This window comes from Cyanistes caeruleus, chromosome 13, assembly GCF_971803275.1.
Source record: "Cyanistes caeruleus chromosome 13, bCyaCae1.hap1.1, whole genome shotgun sequence".
Lineage (NCBI taxonomy): Eukaryota > Metazoa > Chordata > Aves > Passeriformes > Paridae > Cyanistes > Cyanistes caeruleus.
The window spans coordinates 10,750,504-10,771,444 of record NC_141713.1 but is presented as its reverse complement, the minus strand read 5'-3'; the positions used below and the strand labels follow the sequence as shown (position 1 = coordinate 10,771,444).

Here is a 20,941-nt window from a genome sequence, read left to right as displayed (position 1 = left end):
AAACCATCGGTTTAACCATTAGTTCTAACAGCAAGAGAAAGCTGTATTTTGACTCTACCCAGTGCTTAGAAGTTCACTGCAGTCACAGCAGAGGAACTGGGCATTAAAATGGCAGGCAAGGCAAAACCCTTTCTTTTACCAGATCATTTCAAGAAGGTTTAACCTATCATAGTGTTATTGCATGTAGCAAGAAACACGAGTAGTTTTTAAATTATTTTCTACAGAACAAATTCTGTTAGTAGGTCGACAGCAGTCTCAGAATCTCATGATGCATGACAGTGTGATACAGTCCTGTTCCACTGACCCACGTGCATCCCTGCAGGGGTTTATTCACCCGGATGATTTACAAATATGGAATCACTATCATTTGAAACAGATTTGCAATTTATTAATGCAATATATACGGATCCAGCTTTGGGAAAATGAATCTTCTTTCATAATCCAACTTAAACACCTGCTGTTGTGGCAAATAGAAACCTCTCTAATATACAACCAGCATCAGCTAAACACAGCTAATGAAAGGATATAAAGCGAGGTCTATGCTTTAATCGTTATTACTATTAGAGCTGCTGGGGGGACTCGAGGCCATACTGCGGGCACAGCCTAAGAGGCTTTGGGCTCAGCACGCCCCACTCAGATCAGTGTTAAAGAAAGCCTTCCCGCTGTTTCACGGCGAGCAGCGGCCCCGCCGCACCCAGCGCGGCTCCACAGGTCCCGCTCGGCGGCGGGGCTGCGCCTCTCGGCCGGTACCGGGGCCCGGGGGGACGCAGCCCCTCCTGCGGGTACCGCAGCCCCGTCCTCCATCACTGCAGAGACCACCCGGCCTTCGAGGCCCTGCTACCCGGGCTGGGCGGCGGGAGCGGAGCGGAGCGGAGGAGGGAGGGCTGCTCCCGCCCCGCTCCGCAGCGGCCCCGGCCCGGCCCTTACCGATGCACCGCACGTAGTGTTTTGCAGGAAGTTTCCACGCTCCTAGGTTTAATCCGTGCAAAGCGGGGCTGGAGAGGAGCGCGGCTGAATAGCGATGGAAAGGGGCGGGCGAAGAGGTGGAGGAGGAGGCGGTAGCAGCAGCGGCCGCGTTTAATTTTTTAATTAGAGCGGTTTGAGCATCTCTCGGCGGGATCGCATCGCCGGGCGGCGAGGGGAGCCCGGAGGAGCTGCCCCCGCCGCCCGGGACCACCCCGTGCCCCGAGCCGTCGGGACTCCAAGCTGGGCTGTCGGCAGCTGGCGAGGCGGCCGGAGGCGCGGCGAGCTCCGCGCTCCGCCACCATGGGCAGCGCGGGTGCGGAGCACAAGGGTTCGTAGCGCGGGCGGCGCGGCGGGGCCGGCGGGCGGGGCGCGGGGCTGACCTTGCGGCCCGGCCCGGCCCGGCCCGGCCCGGCGGGGGCACGGAGACACGGAGGGAGGCACCGGGCGGCGGGGGGAGCAGGGCAGGGTAAGCGCCGAAATCTGCCTTCTCCGGGGTAACGAGACCGGTGGAAGCGAAGGCTGGGCGCGCCATCCTACAGCAACAATTGCTTTGCAGGTGCTCGGTCTCTGTCAGCCTCCATCCCCTGGGAAGCAGGCAACACTTTTCCACATTCCCAAGTTAAGAATGATGCTAGTGAACGTTTTATTTTCCTGCATCTCTATATTATCCAAATCTAGACTACGTATATGAATTCACAACACAGAAGCTCTCATCCAATGAAGACTCCAGGCTCATCTATTTGCTACAGATAAAATCTTATTTTTGCAATTCATTCCTTGTTGGAAGGCTGGAAGTGTCACTGTTCGGCTGCTGCTTCTTTGCAGGGGAATGCTGTTTATGTGGAAAAGTGTTGCTTGCACCCTGAGTTACCATGCTGCAAAAATACTGTGTGGGGCTCTCTTTGCAGAGCTGTGAGCCGTGCCTTCATTTGCTGAGCATCTATGTCCTGGCCTTCCTGCCTTCACCTCCCTGAATGTCTTAGGACCTATACCCTGAAGCAATTTAGAGAATACAGGCATGCAGTGAGCATATAAGTATGACAGGTCAGCTGTGTGGTCGTGGTGCTCCTTTTGCAGCATTTCTGGCCATGTGTCGTTAACTCAGGTAGCTGAGACTCTTCAGAGAATTCCATATTCATGCTGATTTCTATTTCTAGCCTATTTTATAGATTGCTAATCTTTTCATCTTACCACTTTCTATGACCAATTTCTGTAATAGCATTTCTGGAACACAGTTTTGTTTCCCTGAACAGATAGTTAAAGGCAAATGAGGTGCTTTTAAAGCTCCCAGAGAATGCCTTTTAATATGTCCCTTTCCAAGTTAGGTTTGCTGTTACTCAAGCACAAGCTCAGGACTGAAGCTATTCAAAGTACTTTCAGAATGACCACGTCCATGAACCAGCAGCTGGGCTGCAGACATCCAAGAAGAGAACAGATGGCCACTGATGTGGTCAATTTTGTTACAAACTGTCATTTTGGAAGTGAGTTTTTAGGCACCTGAGACTTAGTTATGCCAAGAGGATGAATGCTCCCAGTTTGAGATCGTGTAAAAATAGTAATTCCCTAAGTATTGAGCCATTAGAAAAAAATCCTGTAGTGGGTTCTGTGAGAGAAGGACTGAAGCCAAGAACACCAGGAAGATCATCCTGGTTACTTTCTTGATCTTCTTAAGTCTCTCTGTAAACCTAAGAGTAAAGGCTAAGTCTGAAAAAAATGACACCCTGTCACCCCAAACCACCAAACAGCTGGGTCTGGGACAATCCACACCAAACACTGACAGTGTTGGGCTGGTGGTTCTAGAATAAGAATTTTGACATCTTCCTTCCAGCAGCCTCACAATACCTGGTACCCATGGTGTTCCCCTTCATCCTCCCATAGGTGCAGCCAGCACACCCAGCTCCTATCTGTTTTATTTAGCTCAGTATGAAGCCGTTTTCCTCATTCCTATTTTCCTTAGGACTCTGTTTCTTCAGGCCTCAGAAGGACTTCCAGTGGCCTTTTATTTCACAGTGGGATGTTAAGGAGCCTTTCTTTTTGCCAGTGTTTATATGAGTAACAAATCAAAGGAGAAGAATCCTGACCTGTAGAAAAAAGATTGAGCTCTGTCTGGGGCCAGCCCCCACAAAATGGCTCTGCAGAGTATAAATCATACAATGCCTGTCCCCATGATGCTGTCCTAAAGGCTGTCTTTGAGGATTTTGGGATCCTGGCCAGGTTAGTTAGCATTCACAGTCTTCTGACTCAGGACTTTGACAGATACACTGCAGCAAATGAAAAGGTATCTGACTAACTGGGAGAGGACATCTAACCTGTGTGCAGCACTGAAATGTGAAAGCAATAAAAGGTATTCAAGGTGCCACGGGTTTGGGGATACATAATTAGAACAAAATTTCCTGTGAACTTTAAGGCTTCAATTACAATTTCTGAAATTCAGGACAAGGAGCAGAAGAACACAAATCTGCACATTAGAACCAATCTCCCCCAGGCAAAATACACAGTTTTCTCATGCAGCTTTATCATGCAAACTTTTGTTAAATAAGACTAAGATGTCAATTTCTCCACGTTTCAGCATCAATCAAGCTTTGCACAGACATTTGTCCCATAATGTCTCCTGACAAGCACATAATGTACAAACAAATCCCATCTAATTCCAGTGTATAAGCTGCAAAATTAGTAAGACTGGAAGTCATATTCTTGGAAAATTACTCTCTGTGGTAAAGAAATGTTATGTCAAATGTAAACATATTTGTCTGGACTCAGCTCAAATTCAGGGCTCTCCATGGCCAGCCTACCCCTAAGATTCTTCTCAATGTCTTTCAAGAGGGAAACTGGGTTTTTTAGGTCTGGCTTTTCCATGTAGTGATTATGTATCATTTTCCTTTATAAGCCTTGTTTATAATTTTTATAACCCAGTACTCTAGGACTTTTGGAAAGTATGTATTTTTCCTTGACTGGATCTTGCTCAAATCAACTGACTTCTAACATAAATTTGTGATATTGAACTTTCTGTAATTTTTTTTTTCCTGCAGAAGGTCAAACTTAATAGAAAAATTGGAGGTATGCCCAATGAAAATCCATATAGCAGGTGGGCTTTACCTATGATGTATTTTCAGAAAATAAATCTTGCTTGTTGTTGACATTATTTCTAATTCCTATAGGCTGTATCTGGATCTTTCTTCCAGCTTAACAGGAATTATAACAGCATGACCCAAAGAGCAGAACATAATTCAAAGCAAGGAAGGATCTCATATACAGGTCTATAGAATAAACAGACCAGCACCTGTTATGCTCTGGAAAATGTGTAAAGACTAACAGGAACCATTATTTAATATTGTTATACTGAGGTTTATTGCAAAAAAGGGAAATACTTGTGTTTTGCCCTTTTGATCTTTGTTCTAAAATTTTTGTTCTTTAGGATAATAGTCAAAAACCCCACAAACTTTGAAGAAAGAAAGGACATACCAAACGAGATAAAAGTTCTGTCCATTTGTGACTGCTCAGGAATACCAAAAGTTATTTTTACTTTTTCTGCTGTTTTTGCTTGTAGGCTGACTCAGAGTATGGCCCCTCTCAGCCATGGCTGCAGTACAGAGCAGAGATACTGGAACTCTCTTTAACCTGGCTTAGCAGTGCAGGTACCTGAAGCAGTGTAGCCATGGTAGCACAAAACTCTGAGTGGCCTAATTAATCTGCCAAGAAATAAATGGATACTGGCAATTCCCTGGGGAAAAAGAGGTTGAATTGTTAACAAAAAGAGTTTCCCCTGAGGCACATTCGTTAAATAGGTGTTAGCAAGAGCCAGAAAACCTCAAGTTCTAACCTTAGAAAAAAGTATCTTTGTCCTTTGGCACTTTTGATGTCCCAGCCTTCCAATTCTCCCACTGTCTATAGATACAAAAGAAAGAAGTGATTCCAATATCTGAAGGAAAACCTAAAATAAAGCAAATTATCCCCACCCCGAACAAAAATCTATAGGTAAGATCTCCTTAAAAAGACAAATATAAGAAGTTTCTCCTTTCTGGAAACATGCAGAGCTCTCCTGGTGGAGTTGCTTGAGCATCCTGCTTCCCTAGGACACACGTCAGGGTCAGTCCCCTGAGCAACGCGAGAGCACGGGCAGATCTGTTTAGTGTGCCTGTAAAAATGTCAGGGCATGTATAGGGAAGACAAAGGAGAAGAAACAAATGAGAGCAAGATTTAGGAGAAGGGAATTTAATTCTGTTATCTCTTCTTCCACCTTCCACAATCTTTGCTCATACACAAGAGTAGACGTGTAGAGAAAGGTGAAGGGGTAATTTTAGCAATCTGCTCACTTTCTTACAGTCTCAAAATACACGTGGAATTTTTTTCTGAAACTGGAGCCCAAGACTTCACTAAAATTGCACACACAGTCTTTTATTTTGGATTATAGTTGGATCTATTTATGTAGACTCTGAGCTAAATCAAATGAGTAATATCCACATTATTTAGTTGAAATTGCCTTTGAAGTCAATGCAAACTTAGCTAGTTTAAGCACAGAGATGTAAAGCCATTTCAGGAAACATACCAGGTTTCTGCATGTGGAGACCTTAGAGAATATTGCCAAATCACAATCTGTAGATTGAAATCTCTGTTTTGAGGAGACAGAAAGCCAGAAAATTGTGAATCTGCTGTCTCAAAAAAGAGGCCAGTAAGTAAATGGTGTGTAGAGGCTAATAATTGCAATTTTATCATGTTAATTTAAACGTGAAAAAACAACAGGACGCTTCTAAAATCGAAGCTGGTTTTAATTTTCAAATGTTCATATGCTACAGCTCAGATACATGCACCCCATTTAGAGCTAACCACACTGATTTGACGTTTCTATGCAGGCAAAGAAGCAATAGAGGTGAAACTCCCACAGAGCCACCAGGATGTGATGCCCAATGATGAGCAGTAATTACTGCAGCAACACTTCAGCCAGCATGAGTGTCAACGAAATGTCTGCCTTCCCCCTGACCTTAGAACAAAAAACTGGCTTTGCCTTTGTGGGGATTTTGTGTGTTTTCTTGGGACTTTTAATTATCAGATGCTTCAAAATCTTGCTAGACCCCTACAGCAGTATGCCTTCTTCCACGTGGGAAGATGAAGTTGAGGGGCTGGATAAAGGAACATTTGAATATGCTCTTGCATGAAAACTCACAGAATATCCTGCCTTAAATTTGATGTTGATTTCATTTTGGAAACCAACTGTTGTTACATTTGTTATACATACCTGCATTTTGGAGATATGTTGGTGGCATCCATTTTGTTAAATAAATATTGGTTGCAAACTCAAAAGGTACTTCATGTTGCTTTTATTTGATGAACAGTGGAATGGTAGATAAGAAATGGCTAACAGAAAACAAACACACAACAAATCACTAGAAAGTTACCGTGGCCAGTATTTTAAGGATCAGATGATACCTGGCACTTCAGAGGAGGATCTCATGTCTACCGTGTCTCATGACAGGCTGAAGAAAAAGACAGGCTCATGAATGGCGAATATCTATGTGGTAGCCCCCTGCCCTCCTCATCCAACACAATTTTCTGAAACTCAGTGTCTGTCCTTGTACACTGAGGATACAGGAGTGGAGGACGACAAATGGTTATGGCTTAGAGGAGGTGTCTGCAGGAGCTGTGTGTCCATGTCTTTATTCCACTTGGTTACAGAAGATGATTCACTTTAAAGTGGAACTTAAACTAGTTAACAGCTCCCAGCAGTAATTACACCAGCCTGTCAAGGCCAAAACAGACACAATCATGCTGCTTACCCATTTTTACCCAGCCTCCAAGGAGGAATGGGGTCCAGAGCTCTACTCTCCAGCACTCTCCACAGCTGGTTCTGTTTGTGCTCCTGCAGTTGTGCACAGTGTATGATCTGGACTGTCACTGATGAACTGGTCATGGGAGATCCTATCAAAGCAGAAGTGAAAGAGCGAAAGCAGAGACTCAAATCTGGATATTCAAGGTCACCCTCATACACACAGCTGTTTAGCAAGTGTGACAGTACTTGACAGAAATTCAATTCCGTTTTTAAGAAGGCTGGCATTAGAATTTTAGGCACTGTCACTTTTGCTAAACAGATCTGTTTGTAATGAGGAGCTAAGACAAGGAGATCAGTTACAGCAGTTGTTTTCTTTTTCATGTATTCTGGAAAATATGTGTTATTCCGTTTGCCCTATATACTAGGCAGACACAGACATTGGAACAGCAGACCTCAGATGACATTTGGAACATAAAATACATGATTGTACAGCAAAAGACATGAATCTCTTGTCTGAAAAATACAAGAGAGGAACAGCCAATATTAATCTACACTGGTCCATTTAAATTATAAAACATAAACAATTTTGTGAATATAAGGGCTTTCAGCTGCTTCAGATTATACATAAGAAAAAATTCCAGACCCTCAGAGATTCAATATATTGCATTTATCCTAGTTAATTTAGCCATAAAATTCAAGGTAGATATCAGTACAATGATTCATGTGATCTGTTAGTGGTGGATAGGATCATCCACTGTTATTTTTTTTATGTACATCTGAGCTGAGCTCTGGGCTGTCAGGTTAGAGTGCTGAAGGTACTTAAGTTATCTGGGTTAAATACAGTTCTTTTATCTCTAAACTACACAGCAAACACTGCAAACATGTCCATCTGAACCCCAATATTGTCTTATTATTTTTGTTCTTGACCCAATCTATTGCTGGAAGCTATTATCTAATTCCCTTCTAATTACAAAGCTTCATCACTTCCTGCCTGCTCTTTTCTTCATCCCAAAGAGACTAGGAAGTCAGCCTCCCCAGAAACAATACAGAGAACATAATTTTTCAAAGGCTTCTTAAATATACAGAGTAAAACTAAATAGGTCAGGAGTAAATGCTTTAAAACAGCATGTAGGACAAGAGGACCCCCCAAAAGAATGATCCCACTGACTTGGAATCTTCTGCATAAAATGCACTGCACAGATCCTGTCCTGAACTCTCCTTATCTGGATGACTATATATGCAGAACTGAGAGATAGAGAGAATATGATCTGTGCAGAATCAGGCATAGCTGGGAGGGAAATGGAGATAACAAAAGTATTTTCAGGCCCCTTAGAAATTTCGCAATGCCATAAACCCAGTAATTGTAATGGATAGGTACATTTGCTGGTTAAAAGTTAACAAGCTAGAATGCCTTTCTAAACCATCATCTAGAAATGTTTTGAAAGAACGGGATTGGATGGTTTATGCAGTATATTAAATAGGAGAAAAATCTGGCCAATAAGGCAGAGTCTGTAATGCCTCAAAGAGAGGGTCACACTATATGTCTGTATAAAAAGAGGCAGATTGTCCTTCCCTAAAAACACAGGATTGAATGGTAAGTTAAATTACCCTGAATAAGGTAAACTTGATGATTTATGCATAATGCTAGGAAACTACACACAAAGTTAATAGCAAATAACAGTTCAGAGATCTCTGGAAATATGTTGTGAAAACCAAAGTATTATTTTCAAGAACAGCAGAAAGGTAAGAGCCTTTACTTTTCCTAGCAAAACACTAATATGAAAATAAGACAGTGAAATGACAGAATCATTTTACTTGGTAGCAAAAGTTTCATTGTCATCAAAGAATGAGGATTTCATTCAGCCATGGAGATGGAAACAAAAACAGTTTCACTGACCTCAATGACAGATTTGTTTTTGCTCCTTCATGCCTGAAGATGAAACACTTCCTTACAACTTTAACAGGCTGAAGGAAGGAGAATACTGTGATCATAAATGTGTAGTAGTAGTAGCAGTAATAACAATAAGGATAATGATAATGATGATGAAGATGATGATGATGATGATGATGATGATGATAATAATAATAATAATGATAATAATAATAATAATAATAATAATAAAAATACAAAGCCAGTAGAAGTAAAATAAACTAAATAAATGTAATATGTTGCTGTGAGGCTTACACAACATTAGGCAGGAAAACGAACATAAATATGGGGGGTGACAAAATGGTGTCTTAGCAGAGAGGTGACAGCAGATTACCTGTAGCTGATAGAAGAAATAAGAAAATATGCTTTAGCTGTGTCTCATACTAAAGATGGAGGACATCAGATTATCAGCTCTTCAAATTGTAATTTGGATATGTGATTTTGGAGAAAATTTACATTACTGAGCTATAAATATTGATGTCACATTTTATCTTTCAGTGCCAAAAGGCCAAATGCATTTCACAAAATCTTTGATAAATTTAAATTGAAGAAATCTTAGGAGTTCATCTAGTCCAACCTCTTGCGAAAATATGGAACTTTTAAAAATATCTGTAATGGGCTTATTTATCCAGATTTTCAAGTCATATATTTGTTTATAAGATATGTTCTGTTTCTAAAACTTTCTGCTTTTACAAATGCTTACAGAGTTTCGATGTCTAAGCATGCTCAGGTTTAGTGCCTTTGAACAAACCGGGCTCCTACTGAATTGCACAGGTCTATACAACCACACTCCCTAATCTCCTTAGCAATATGTTTCCAGACACACAATTGCCATCATTTCACTAGCTCATTTCAGGGCTTTCTAAGCCATACTTTAAATTGCTGCAAAGGTACTTAATACCTAAAGGCCTTAAATATAAGTACCCCTTCCTCTCTTGGAGTTTTTGATTGCTTGTTTGTTTTCTTTGAGGAAATCTATGTGGGAAAGAGGAGGTGAGAAGCAGAGTACACAGCTGTGTGCTCACCTCTCTATGGGCTGCCACTCAGGGGGACCTAGACAGGCCAGAGGAATGACCAGCAGGAATCTCATGACATTCAACAAGGACAAATGCAAATCCTGTACCTCAAACAGATTTAACATCTGCCCCATACAGGGAGCAATTCCTGGAAGGGACTGGGGGAGCAGGCTACAGAGGAGTGAGCCCCATGCTGTCCATGTGTTAATTACATGATCATGTTCCAAGCTTGTGTACATGGATGCTTACCATGTCACCCTGCTCTTTTGTGGGTTTTCATAAACAGATTAAAACTGGAGGAGTTTTTGGTCCATTTACAGCCCAGGCCTTTTCCTCCTCTGGAGCTTGTACCAAAATACTGCTGGTTTGGTTAGAAGGCAAAGTGCATCCATCACAGATGGAAAATCTCCACAAGCTCTGTCTTTGCTTTAACTATGTTTTTACTCAATTTTTTATGTCCTAGGATGATAGTCTCATGCATACTTGGTGAAGCAGGGGAGAGGGTAGAGCTTGTGGTAGAAAACTTATCTAACCATGCAAGATAATAGAAATAGTTTATTTATATCTTTTATAGCAGAAAACTGGCAACCAACATCAGGAAAACTGCTTAGAGATTCAAGAGAAAATTTTCAGCCCTTGATTCTTTGAGAAGCAAAGATCTGATATGCAACAGCACTAAAACCTTTGCTGTATCTGCAACTGAGTGGCTGCAGCCACAGAAGAGTACACGGATCAGTGACCTAAGTCTGTAGCATCCCTGAAGATGTCAATGAACAATGCACCAAATGTATTCTTGGATCCAAATGCAAATCGGTTTCAAGTTAACATAATTAATGAAGACCATGACAACAATGAAACAACCCAAGAGGATGTGGGCTCTGACCCACCACATTATGAAGAAACATCTTTTACTGATGAAACACATAACAGACTAAGAATCAGTTACAGACCAGGAAAAAGAGAATTATATGACAATTTCTGTCAAAATGGGGAGAAAACAGAAGCTAGCCTACATCCCTATGATACTCACAGTAAAATGTATTATCTACAAACTTTTGGCCATAACACAATGGACCCAGTTCCCAAAATTGATTATTATAGAAACACTGGCAGCGTCAGTGGGAATAAGCTCAACAGACCAAGCTTATTAGAAATTCATGAACAACTGGCAAAGGTAAGTGAAAAGGAAAGATAACATTTTTCTCTATTCCATTTCCAGACTGTTAATTCTGTTTATTAATAAGAGAAAGTCCTTAAATTCATGGACCTTGCCCAAGAGAAGAAGTACAAGTAACTACTTACCATATTTCCTTTGGTAGCTGAAGTTTGTTCTCTGCTCTGTACCCTGCTCAAAGATTTTTATTAAAAGGTAATTGTAACTTACTTGATAAGCAGAAAAACATAGCATAATCTTGTCTAAAAGTATGGATCTACCAAATCTCTTCTGTTTCACATAAGAGTTAGGATGGCAGATGGTGAATGTCAATTCATAATTTAACCAAGCTACACAATTCACACTTATTCTACACTTGAATTTTACATCAATGCATAACTAATATCGACAGATTCCTCCATTGAACTCATTAACAAATATAAGTATTATAAAACATATTATGTGAAAAAAATGCAATTTCAGTTAATCAGATATCCAGAGCACTACCATACAGCAAGAAAGAACCAAGAACAAGGATGTTCAGGGGTAGCAGACAACCCTTTTCAGGTGCTCATTCAGTGAACAAATTTGAGGTTAATTGTGCACTTATCAGGACAGGGCTGGAAAGAGAAATATCATTGCTATAGTTAAACTGAGACTGAAAATGTCAGTATGCAGCAAAAAATCCTGTTCTTTCTTTTTTTAGAGTTAGACAATTGTGAAATGAGAAAACTTGAGAGAAAACAGGCTCTCATCCCCATTCTACTCAGTTTTTCATACTTCTGAAGTCTGAATAATTTGAACAAGCTTCTGATTTTTGAATGCTGGTCCAGATCTTGTTCAGACTTCTGTTCTCTGGAGATTCCTCTTTCCTACAGATGGTTAATGTAAAGTAATTAAATCAAGAAAAAATATAACCATTAGTAAATCAGGACCTGATTCTTTAGGATCTTTTTAGATCCTAAAGATCTAAAAAGTTTTGGCCTGACTTACTCAAATTAAACTCTCCACAGACCTGTGTAAAATGGCTTAAAAGGAGAAATGTTTCCAAAGATAACAAAGCAAATAGGAAAAGGGAAACATACTAATTTAGTACCCCTACTCATTTGCAGATGTACAAACTGCTACTCAAATGACTAAACACATTTCCATGCCCAGAATAAATTTCCTCTTGTAGAAATAATTTACTTCAGTAGTGGCCAGGTAGGAGTAAAATCATATATTGGCTTTGAACATAATGCTGAATGAACATGTACTGAACATCAGTTTATTAAAGAATTTTCAGTTTTGATGGCAACCAGAAAATTCTGGGGGTTTTACTGTTGTATCTCTCAGTGATTTGTATGTCTTAAACAAAATTAGGTAATTTTAATTTTAGGGGTTTTTTAAGGCTTTCGCTTAAAGATGATTAAAAATAAGGCAGATTACATCATGGAATAAAATGAAGAGAGATTTTTTTTCACTTGTTGGGACTGTTAGAAAAAAGAGAAAAGAGCATAATCTAACTCAGAGATTTCCAGACTTTTTCCAGTATCCAGTATCCATCTTACAGAAAGATAATCTTATGCCTTTCAAAATAGGAAGGTGAATGTCATAGGTAATGGGATTTTTGTTACACTGGCAACCTGCTGTGCCCTTATGTGGGTTGTGGCCCCAGTCTGGGAGCACAACCACAGCTCTGGAACAAATGATGCCCCATTAGCATGGCTGGAGCCCATTCCTGGCTGTCCCATGATCTCACTTGGTGACCTTGGACAAATCACTTCGATCCGCAGAGCTTTTGCTGAAGAATAAACAAACACGAGGTCACCAAATAGGAGCTTGTTAGGGAAGGGAATTGAGATGTGTGAAAAGGCAGAGCTCCTCTCAGGAGGCACAGGCTGTACGTCCGCTGGATGGGGCTCCAGCCCCTGGCAAGGAGGGGAGGAGATGCCACACTGAGCATGGACAGGAGTTACAGTAATAGCCCAAGGTGCACTTCTGAAGCAGATGCTTTATTCATTTTTTACTTAACCACTGGGTTTACCACACCATACCCCAAGGCAATCCCACCCCCCTCACCCCCAATTTGAAACTCAAGTTTTTGAAGACAACTGCTCTGTCAGAGCCCATTGCAAGATTCTGATAAGAAGTGGCATATGTTTGACTTCAGATTGCTAAACATCACATAAGCATTCCCATTGTGCTTTGATGCTGGGCTTAACATCAGAAGAGAAATATTAATATTTAATACATTTTTTTAATATGTAATTTTTCAAATGTCAGAATGTAAGAAAAGCTGGAAGGAACTTCAAATATCTAGTTTCCACACTGCTGGAGTCAAATGTATGTCATCTTTTAGCAATATGTGTCAGCTTTTGCACACATTAAGCCAATTAAATCACTAAAAAATAGTCTAACTGCTATTTCACAGCTGATGGCTGGTGATAATTACTTGGGCTTAATATTTACCCTACACAAGAAATAATCTAACCTTTCTTCCTCTTGGCTATTCTCCACACTTGTTCTGGAAATTTGATGAGCTCATCATCTTTAGCCCCAGGAAAGATGAAGATTAAACCATTCTGAAACAAGGAATGGAAAATGTTTGGGTTAGTTTCTTTTTTGGGTGGTTTTTTTAATGCAGTTAACTTTTTATTTTAGTAGCTTTTCAAAATGTTCTGTCACTTTTATTCCACATCCTTAATGCATGAGTAGCACAGGTACAGCTGCTTGGTAAATAACCAATCATTCACTAAAGCACACCAATTTAAAATGCATTTATGGAAGGTTTAAGGCCATAATTTATGATAATAGCATGGAGAGCACAAATTAATTCAGAGTACAGAGGAAACAACTTGTTTCAAGTACAAAGACCAAACCCTTTTAATTTTTTTGTCTTTGAAATTCTAACCACTGTAGCAAAAGCCTGTCATATTATTCTGCTGATCTTCCTTCATTGACTTCAATCATTTACTGTATTTTTAGCAAACACAGACATTATTATTTCAGGGTAAGAATTGTTAAAATTATCTAAGTATCTCAAAGGAGCTCAAAGTCACAGGCTTTCAACAGATCTTGTATTCCTACTTTTCTTTGGGCCATGGCACCAAGTTTAGCCCATGTCAAAACATATTATCCAGTCACTTATTTTTCATTTGTGAGCACAGTCCAGGATTTACTGTGTCAAAGGCATTCTAAAACTTCACATCATTTTGGCTAGAGCCCCATCCTTGAGAGGCAAGTCCAAACATTAGTAGAAGAGGTATATACAGTTGGTCTTTATGTCTGTTTTGGGTTTGTGTGTTGGCTATTTTTAGCAAACATAGACATTATTATTTCAGGGTAATTCATGGACAAAATATAGAGACAACCTTAAAGTTAACCAAGATTTAAAATCTCATGTTTCACAGAATCACAGATGTCTTTCCTCCTTGACCTGCTTAGTTAATCTGGAAATATCTTCATCACCCTCCAAAGCCTAAAAACATCTTGATTCCTCTCCAGGAGCGGTACCCACTCCTGACTCTCTGCCAGACTATGGCAATGTTTAGGGTCCTTTCTGAAGGCCTTTGAGGAGGACCCAGAAAAATCAGGCAATTTCTAACCTACTGCCAGTTCCTCACAGAAACAGTGAGAGCTCTGAATAAAAAAAAAACAAAAACAAAAATACAATTAAATTATGACAATTACAATGAGTATAAGTCTCAGCACCATGACTGATTCCCATTCAAACCACAAGAAACATATTGGGGCTAAATTGCCTCAAAGATTATGGGGCAAGAGAGCTGAAGAGATAAAATACACATTTTTATCTGTAACTGATGTGAATAATCTAAAATTCTGGGCTACTTACTCTGGTTACACCACAAATATGGCAATTCCTAATCATATCTACTATGGTAACACCAGTGGTGGCTAAGCCACAGAACAGATTATTCTATTTCTATATTTCACTGTCATTTCTCTAATTGTTTTCAGGAATATGTTACCCATCTGCTGCTGCAGCTATATTTGTACTTCATTCAATAGGAAACACTAGATTTCATCACAGAATTTAACCATGCAGCACTCAGTTAGGTCTCTTTTCACTGTTTGCAATTATCCCTGTTTCTAAACTTAGCATTATGCATAAATTGTTGGAAGAGCACACAGAGACCAACCACAAGACCCTCATTGTCTTAGCTGCTCTACTAACATGTCAACACAACATATATGTGTAATAAACCAGCTATAAATATAATAAATATATACTATAAATAAATATTATATATATCAGAAATAGAATATAAATAAATATAATTAAAGTGGGTTTGTATCAGATCAGGTAATAATGTATTTACTTTGCTTAAGTGATTCTTTCATCTCCTTCCCTTGTTAACAAGCCCACCTAGTGATGCCTGGTGTAAGCAAAATATTGCTCTCAGCTGCAGTGACTGTAACATTCTGAATAAGATTCCTGATCTTTTGAATTCTTTTCTATTATGTCTCCCTCATGCAGCCAGGTGTCCTCTGCCTGGCACAAAAAATGTATTTGTCTTCTGTGTGATCTTCCAGAACATTGCCGTGAGCACCGGCTCAGTTGAGAGAGTGGTAAATGGAGAAAGCACCACTGGAGATGAGACAGCAGTCAGCAAGGAAGAAGAAAACAAAACAGGATTTGTCAAGTTTGGTTGGGTGAAGGGTGTGCTGGTGAGAAACTTACCTGTATTTCTAAAAAAATCATTAAAAGAAAATAAAATCAGTTCTGTTACACTTAAGTCTTTGAAGAATTACAAGAGGGAGACAGACTTCAGGGATGTTTGGGGTGAAGTGGACTTTACCACCTTCTTGATTTTAAACATTACTTTCAACACTGAACTAATGCAGTAATTTTTCTTTAAAACCTAGGTAAGATGCATGCTTAATATTTGGGGTGTGATGCTCTTTATTCGACTATCCTGGATTGTAGGTCAAGCTGGAATTGGTATGTATCTTATTTAATATCATTTTCAACTGTGAAAGGGATAAAAAGGATAAACTATACATGATCATGATTAATATATAATCTGAGATGTGCATTTGCATGTTGAACTAAATCATGTTTTCAAATGCTTGCCAGGGTAAAAGACATTAATCCTCCAAACTATTGGAATTTTCCAGACTCACAGCCAAATTACTGCTTAGAGGCACAGATCTGTTAACTATGCATATGATCATCACATTTGAATATTTCTGAGCTTTAGTGAAATTTGTATTTAGATCCTGTAACAGATGTAAACTTTATGACTTGGGCCAATTTCTAATATGTGAGTACAGAGTTAACCTTTAAGAGTTCACACTTTGCTTCTCTGTGAAACCCAAACCTTGTCATCTACATATTATAAACAACACTTCTTCACACTTCTCTGCCAAGATGAAAACAGAACTGGAAGGAGGTCTCAGCTCATCAGGATTTTGTTATTTTTAACTACAGAACAGCACTTGATACTACTGTACTATGAAAGACTAAGTTTTAAAAACTCTGCTACAGCTTTCATATAAATGAAATAAGTATATTTCATTGTGTGCTGTATCTTTGCTTCTTCACTGTGCAATTTAATTAATCCAAATTCCAGAACCCAAATCCCTAGGAGACTGAGACCAGAGGCCTCCATCCAGAATACTGCAGAGTGTTCAGTGGAACCAGTGAGAGAGGGAAGTGCTCCCATCACTGCAAGTCTCCAGCACAGTAAGAGCAGCTCAGCGACTGCAATGTCCCAGAGCTGGGGCTCTTTTTAGGGCTCCTGCTCTGGGGAAGCACAGAAACCTGAGCTGCCATGGCAGTGTCCCTCTGTGATCCATCATCATACAATTAGAGCAATGGGACCCTGATTTTTGACTGGCACACAGATGTTACAAAAAACAGCAAAGGCAGGATGGCAAGTAGTCCAGTTTGGATAATCACAGAATGGAAATATTCAGTTATATTGAGGGGTGTCAGCTCTGCTGGGCTTGGATGAAAGTCACTGCTCAAAATCAGATTGAATATAACTATCATTCACATCCTTGTCAATGGAAGTGAAAGGAAAATCACCAAAATTTTGCACGGTTGAAGTCTCATTTCCAATAAAAAGCAGTACATTCTTAGAAGTTTCACTTGAGCAAGACTGACCTTTTAATAAAAAGATAACAAATTAAATGCTTACTAAGAAAAAAATCACAAACTTACAGAGACACAAATGGGAAAAGAAAAACCAACCAACAATAAAATATCCAGAACTAAGCGGAAGAACTTTACTACTTCTGCAGTGCTCCATGCATGGCTCCAGCACTGTGCCTGACAAAAGGGTGCTTTCTGACTTTATGATGCATACCAAATGAGCACATACAGCCCAGGGCACTCATAACTATATGCCTTGCCATGAAAATTCTGCATCTTAATATTGCCAAGACTTTGCTCTGGGGTTTCATGCAAAATTAGTTTTTAAGGGCAGTTTAGTAACTTATTGAGATCATCAAGAAGTATTACTTTGTTTTGAGGTGTGAGAATAGCCATAGGCAAGAGTAATTCATTTTGGAACAACTTACTTAGGGGCCATATGCCTGGTTTTCAATCTAAACTTTAATCAGATTTTAACATTAATTTACACCAACATCAGTTACAACCTTTCTGCTTTCATTTTTAATTTTACCATTTTAACTCGTTGATAAGCAGGCTCTTCTTTCTTATGGTTTATTGCTCTGCTGTTGCTTTTTTAAATTGCATGTGTTATGCAAGTGTTATATGTTACACTTTTACTTTTTAAAATGAGACGTCAAATTCCATTTGAATCATTTCTCAATGCATTTTTGGAATACCTTATAAGCAATAAGCTTTAAGTCCCCATCCAAGCTGCTTAAGGAGAACAGTGATAGAAGCTCATCATCACCAGGGCTCAGGGATTTCACTGGGTACTGCTGCTAACATGGAAATTAAATGAGACTGTTAAACCACCATCTGGGCACAATTTACATCCCCATCATTAGATGGCCAAAGAGAGACAACCCAATTATTTCCACACCCTGATAGGCTATCTTGGGCAAAAGCTCTTACAGGGGAAAAAAATAGGATTCCACAAGGATCTCGGGCTATCGTCAGCTAGGAAAAAAGGGACAGTATGGTTCTGACAAGATTCCAGGTCCAGAACTAGTCTGCTAATATCTGGGGACTCTCTGAAATCTGTATTTGTACCTCTACATGGAATGGTTAGACAGAGAAAAGCACCAAGTTTATGTTACCTGCAAATCTGGTTCCAAATATTAAAATTATGTTACATTGCAATGATGTTTTGCTTGAGACACTTCATTTTATGCACTTTTCTTCTTAAATGCTAAAATATTCTATTTTAAATTTTGATTAAAGCCTTCCTATGAAGATGCTACTATCAGATTAGCAAAATATCTGACCCTATATATCACATACATGTTAACAATATGAATTGAGAAATGCAATAGAACATCCTTGGAAAGTATCCTTAGGATGCATGTACACTTAGCAAATAATTTCAAAACTGCTTTGAGAACTTAAGAATTCTGAAGTTCTTTACTTAAGAAACTCTTAAGTAAGAGTTTCTCTTAAACTCTTTATTCAGTTTAAGAGTTAACAGCTCTTAAAGTCATATCCAGGCACTTCTCAGACACAAAATTTGCATGGTCGAACAATATGCTTCTATGTAATAGTGGCTGACCAAAAAGAATGACCATTTGGATTTTTTTTATACAGACCTGCACATAAAACACTTGCATGACTGGTTATAGTAAGAGTTCAGAAATCAGTAAGGTTAACGTGATTTATTAGAGGCTCAATTCACTTTAAATATCCTATACTATGTTATATATCATTTATGGCTCACACATTACATTGTTCTAACTTAAAGGATTGTGATAACTTGGCTATAATTTAAGCAGCAAAGAACATTAATTCAGGGACTGGATGTCTATAACCATCCAGTATGAACTGAACTCAGGAATCTGATCTATAAGTCAGATGGTAGAAATACAGCAGATAAATCAATAAGTCTATGGTACTTCTAGCTCAATGTCAATTGTAGGATCTAAGTTTCAATTTGGATGAGCTCTGATCAATAATGCAGCTACAAGCAATGCATATTCTCCACACTGAATGCTTATTGAACCTATGGAATGCCTATTGTACCCTACAGAAACAAGGCAGATACTGCATAAGCCTTAGCAAGTTCAGATGAAACTAAGAACTGATTCCAGGCTTGGCACCAAACTGTAATTCTTTATTTTTTTCTCCTGGTTTTCTCTCTTCCTTCTCATAGATAGAAATGAGAATAAAAGCAAAAAAGTTGAGAGAAAATATATTATTTCTTCACCCGACTTGAAATAAAAAAGGAGATCTGGAACTACAAACTCCTCTAGGTAGTGCCAGAAATGTAACAGCAGTAGCTGCAATTGTACCTTGGGAGGTGCAGTTTGTACACAAACAAAAGCTTTTTTTTTTTTTTTTTTGGGAAGGCAGTCTAGCCCTAGAACATGTAATCCAAAGAGGCTGTGGGATCTTCATCCACAGAGGTTTTCAAGAGCCAGCGAGCCAAGGTCATCACTGAGTTAATCCTGTGTTGGCAGTAGTTCTGCTATGGGAGGTTGAGCTACAGACCTTCAGAAGTCACTTCAAACCAGTGCTTCTATGATTCTAAATCAAACGAAGTACATCCTGTTCATGTAGTTTCTAGCAGTTTCAAAGTTAACAGAAACCCAGCCATATTGGAAATAATCTCAGATTTCAGTCTTACACTGAAACCCAGTTATGTATAACTAATCACCTATCACTGATATTCTGGTGTTTGATTATCATTGTGATATGAGCTAAATAAAAGAAAAATTCTAAGTTCTCTGTGACTATACATTACAGGTCACCTGTCAAAGTAAATGGCATCTGAAGAGCAGTATTTCCATTTTCAAGTGTTTGTTTTGTGTTAGAGTAAAACTACTTTCTTTGCAGGGACAGAGGCCAATGGGCAGAGGGTGGGAAAGCCCAGCACTTGATAGTTTAGCAAGTGAGGATGTAGAAGGCTCCCAGTCGGGTCTTGTCCCTCTGCCTGACAGGCTCTTTGTCCTCATGCATTATGAATCTATACAGTCAGTCTTCCTCTGATTCAACATTTAATCAACTGATGAAAGAAACAGCATTGTTACAAGAGCTCTGGTTAATGTGTCTATTTCTTTATTTAAACAGCCATGTGTGTTAAAGGTAGATATAAGCATCCATGTCAAGGCATGCCTGTTTGTTTATTTCCTCCATCCTTTGGAAATCATAAGAATTCCTGGGCAGGGTACTCCTATCAGAAAGAATCACTGCTTGAAGACTTATGGGAATAATTTACTATCGTGACATGGACTTCATGAAAATGTTCTGCAAGCTGCAAGTGGTGAACAAACCATCTTTTCAGTTTATTGCTCTGATTCTGGCCTGAAAATTCAATTTAAAGAAAGAATGATTTGTAGGAAACATGGAACATGAGTAAAATATTTTATCTTCTTATTACTAACAGGTCTTGGAGTAATCATAATTCTTCTGGCCACGATGGTAACCTCAATTACTGGGTTGTCAACTTCTGCAATAGCAACTAATGGGTTTGTCCGTGGAGGTAAAAATCTTAGGGTTACTAATGCTTTCAAGCCCCAAAAGGTATTTAGGTATTATTTTCGTATGAGACGAACCAGAGGGACCATAAACCAAAGGGCACGTCTAATGGAATTGGAAGGTAACAATTCTAGCCACCTCTCATCACAATTTAAGGCATGTTTGAGCTGTCACTTCTAATAAGCCACGGATTTCAGTTCAGTCTGAAAAGTACATTTCAGATGTTCCTGCCAACTGCTGAGCAAGGGATGGTTCTGGCTTTTCATGGAGTTTTTTTACCTTTCAGCCAGTCTTTCCTATTCAGAGCATTCCAGGTTGGACATTCTTCAACAAACTGAGACATCTCTTCCTGTCATTTTGAAGACTGATGCAGATTAGCGGATATCTTCAGTTTAATGCCTTCTTTATAACACTCCTTACATTTCAGCCCCTCCTTGGAAGACGGGTAAACCATTTGGCTGCAAAAGTCCATGACAGGTATTTTGTGATACAAAGTTTTGGTGCATTTCAGAGCTTTTAAGTT

The 20,941-nt window shown here is 39.5% G+C and overlaps 2 protein-coding genes and 1 long non-coding RNA gene across 10 annotated transcripts in view; 2 read left to right on the top strand and 1 right to left on the bottom strand.

Annotated features, from left to right (window-relative positions):
• Positions 1-1,204: 1,204 nt before the first annotated feature.
• Positions 1,205-6,264, top strand: CTXN2 (cortexin 2). Of its 3 annotated transcripts, none has more exons than XM_086848394.1 (2): positions 1,205-1,294; positions 5,817-6,264. In XM_086848394.1, exon 2 carries the CDS (start codon positions 5,871-5,873, stop codon positions 6,117-6,119), a length of 249 nt encoding a protein of 82 aa, XP_086704520.1. In that variant the 5' UTR covers positions 1,205-1,294; positions 5,817-5,870; the 3' UTR covers positions 6,120-6,264. The 3 variants fall into 3 exon arrangements, with proteins under 3 accessions (XP_086704520.1, XP_086704521.1, XP_023789771.1); XM_086848395.1 differs by having other exon boundaries at positions 1,209-1,279; XM_023934003.2 differs by lacking the exon at positions 1,205-1,294 and adding an exon at positions 4,520-4,601.
• A 2-nt stretch (positions 6,265-6,266) lies between these two features.
• Positions 6,267-20,941, bottom strand: part of LOC111934118 (uncharacterized) — a 54,744-nt gene continuing 40,069 nt past the window's right edge. For 2 of the 3 annotated variants that reach the window (XR_015275617.1, XR_015275616.1), the window contains 5 exons: positions 20,698-20,876; positions 13,303-13,393; positions 10,979-11,021; positions 6,738-6,879; positions 6,267-6,437 (listed from right to left, as the gene is read on the bottom strand). This is a non-coding gene — a long non-coding RNA (uncharacterized LOC111934118). Of the gene's footprint in view, positions 6,438-6,737; positions 6,880-10,978; positions 11,022-13,302; positions 13,394-20,466; positions 20,877-20,941 lie in introns of those variants that run through there. The other variant, XR_015275618.1, reaches the window with a different exon arrangement.
• SLC12A1 (solute carrier family 12 member 1) overlaps positions 8,282-20,941 on the top strand; it is a 47,464-nt gene continuing 34,804 nt past the window's right edge. For 2 of the 4 annotated variants that reach the window (XM_023934001.2, XM_086848389.1), the window contains exons 1-5: positions 8,314-8,473; positions 10,251-10,850; positions 15,366-15,500; positions 15,699-15,774; positions 20,327-20,422. In XM_023934001.2, the coding sequence (XP_023789769.1) occupies positions 10,440-10,850; positions 15,366-15,500; positions 15,699-15,774; positions 20,327-20,422 (718 nt within the window). In that variant the 5' untranslated portion in view covers positions 8,314-8,473; positions 10,251-10,439. Of the gene's footprint in view, positions 8,474-10,250; positions 10,851-15,365; positions 15,501-15,698; positions 15,775-20,326; positions 20,423-20,941 lie in introns of all 4 variants that reach the window. The other 2 variants (XM_023934000.2, XM_086848388.1) reach the window with 2 other exon arrangements.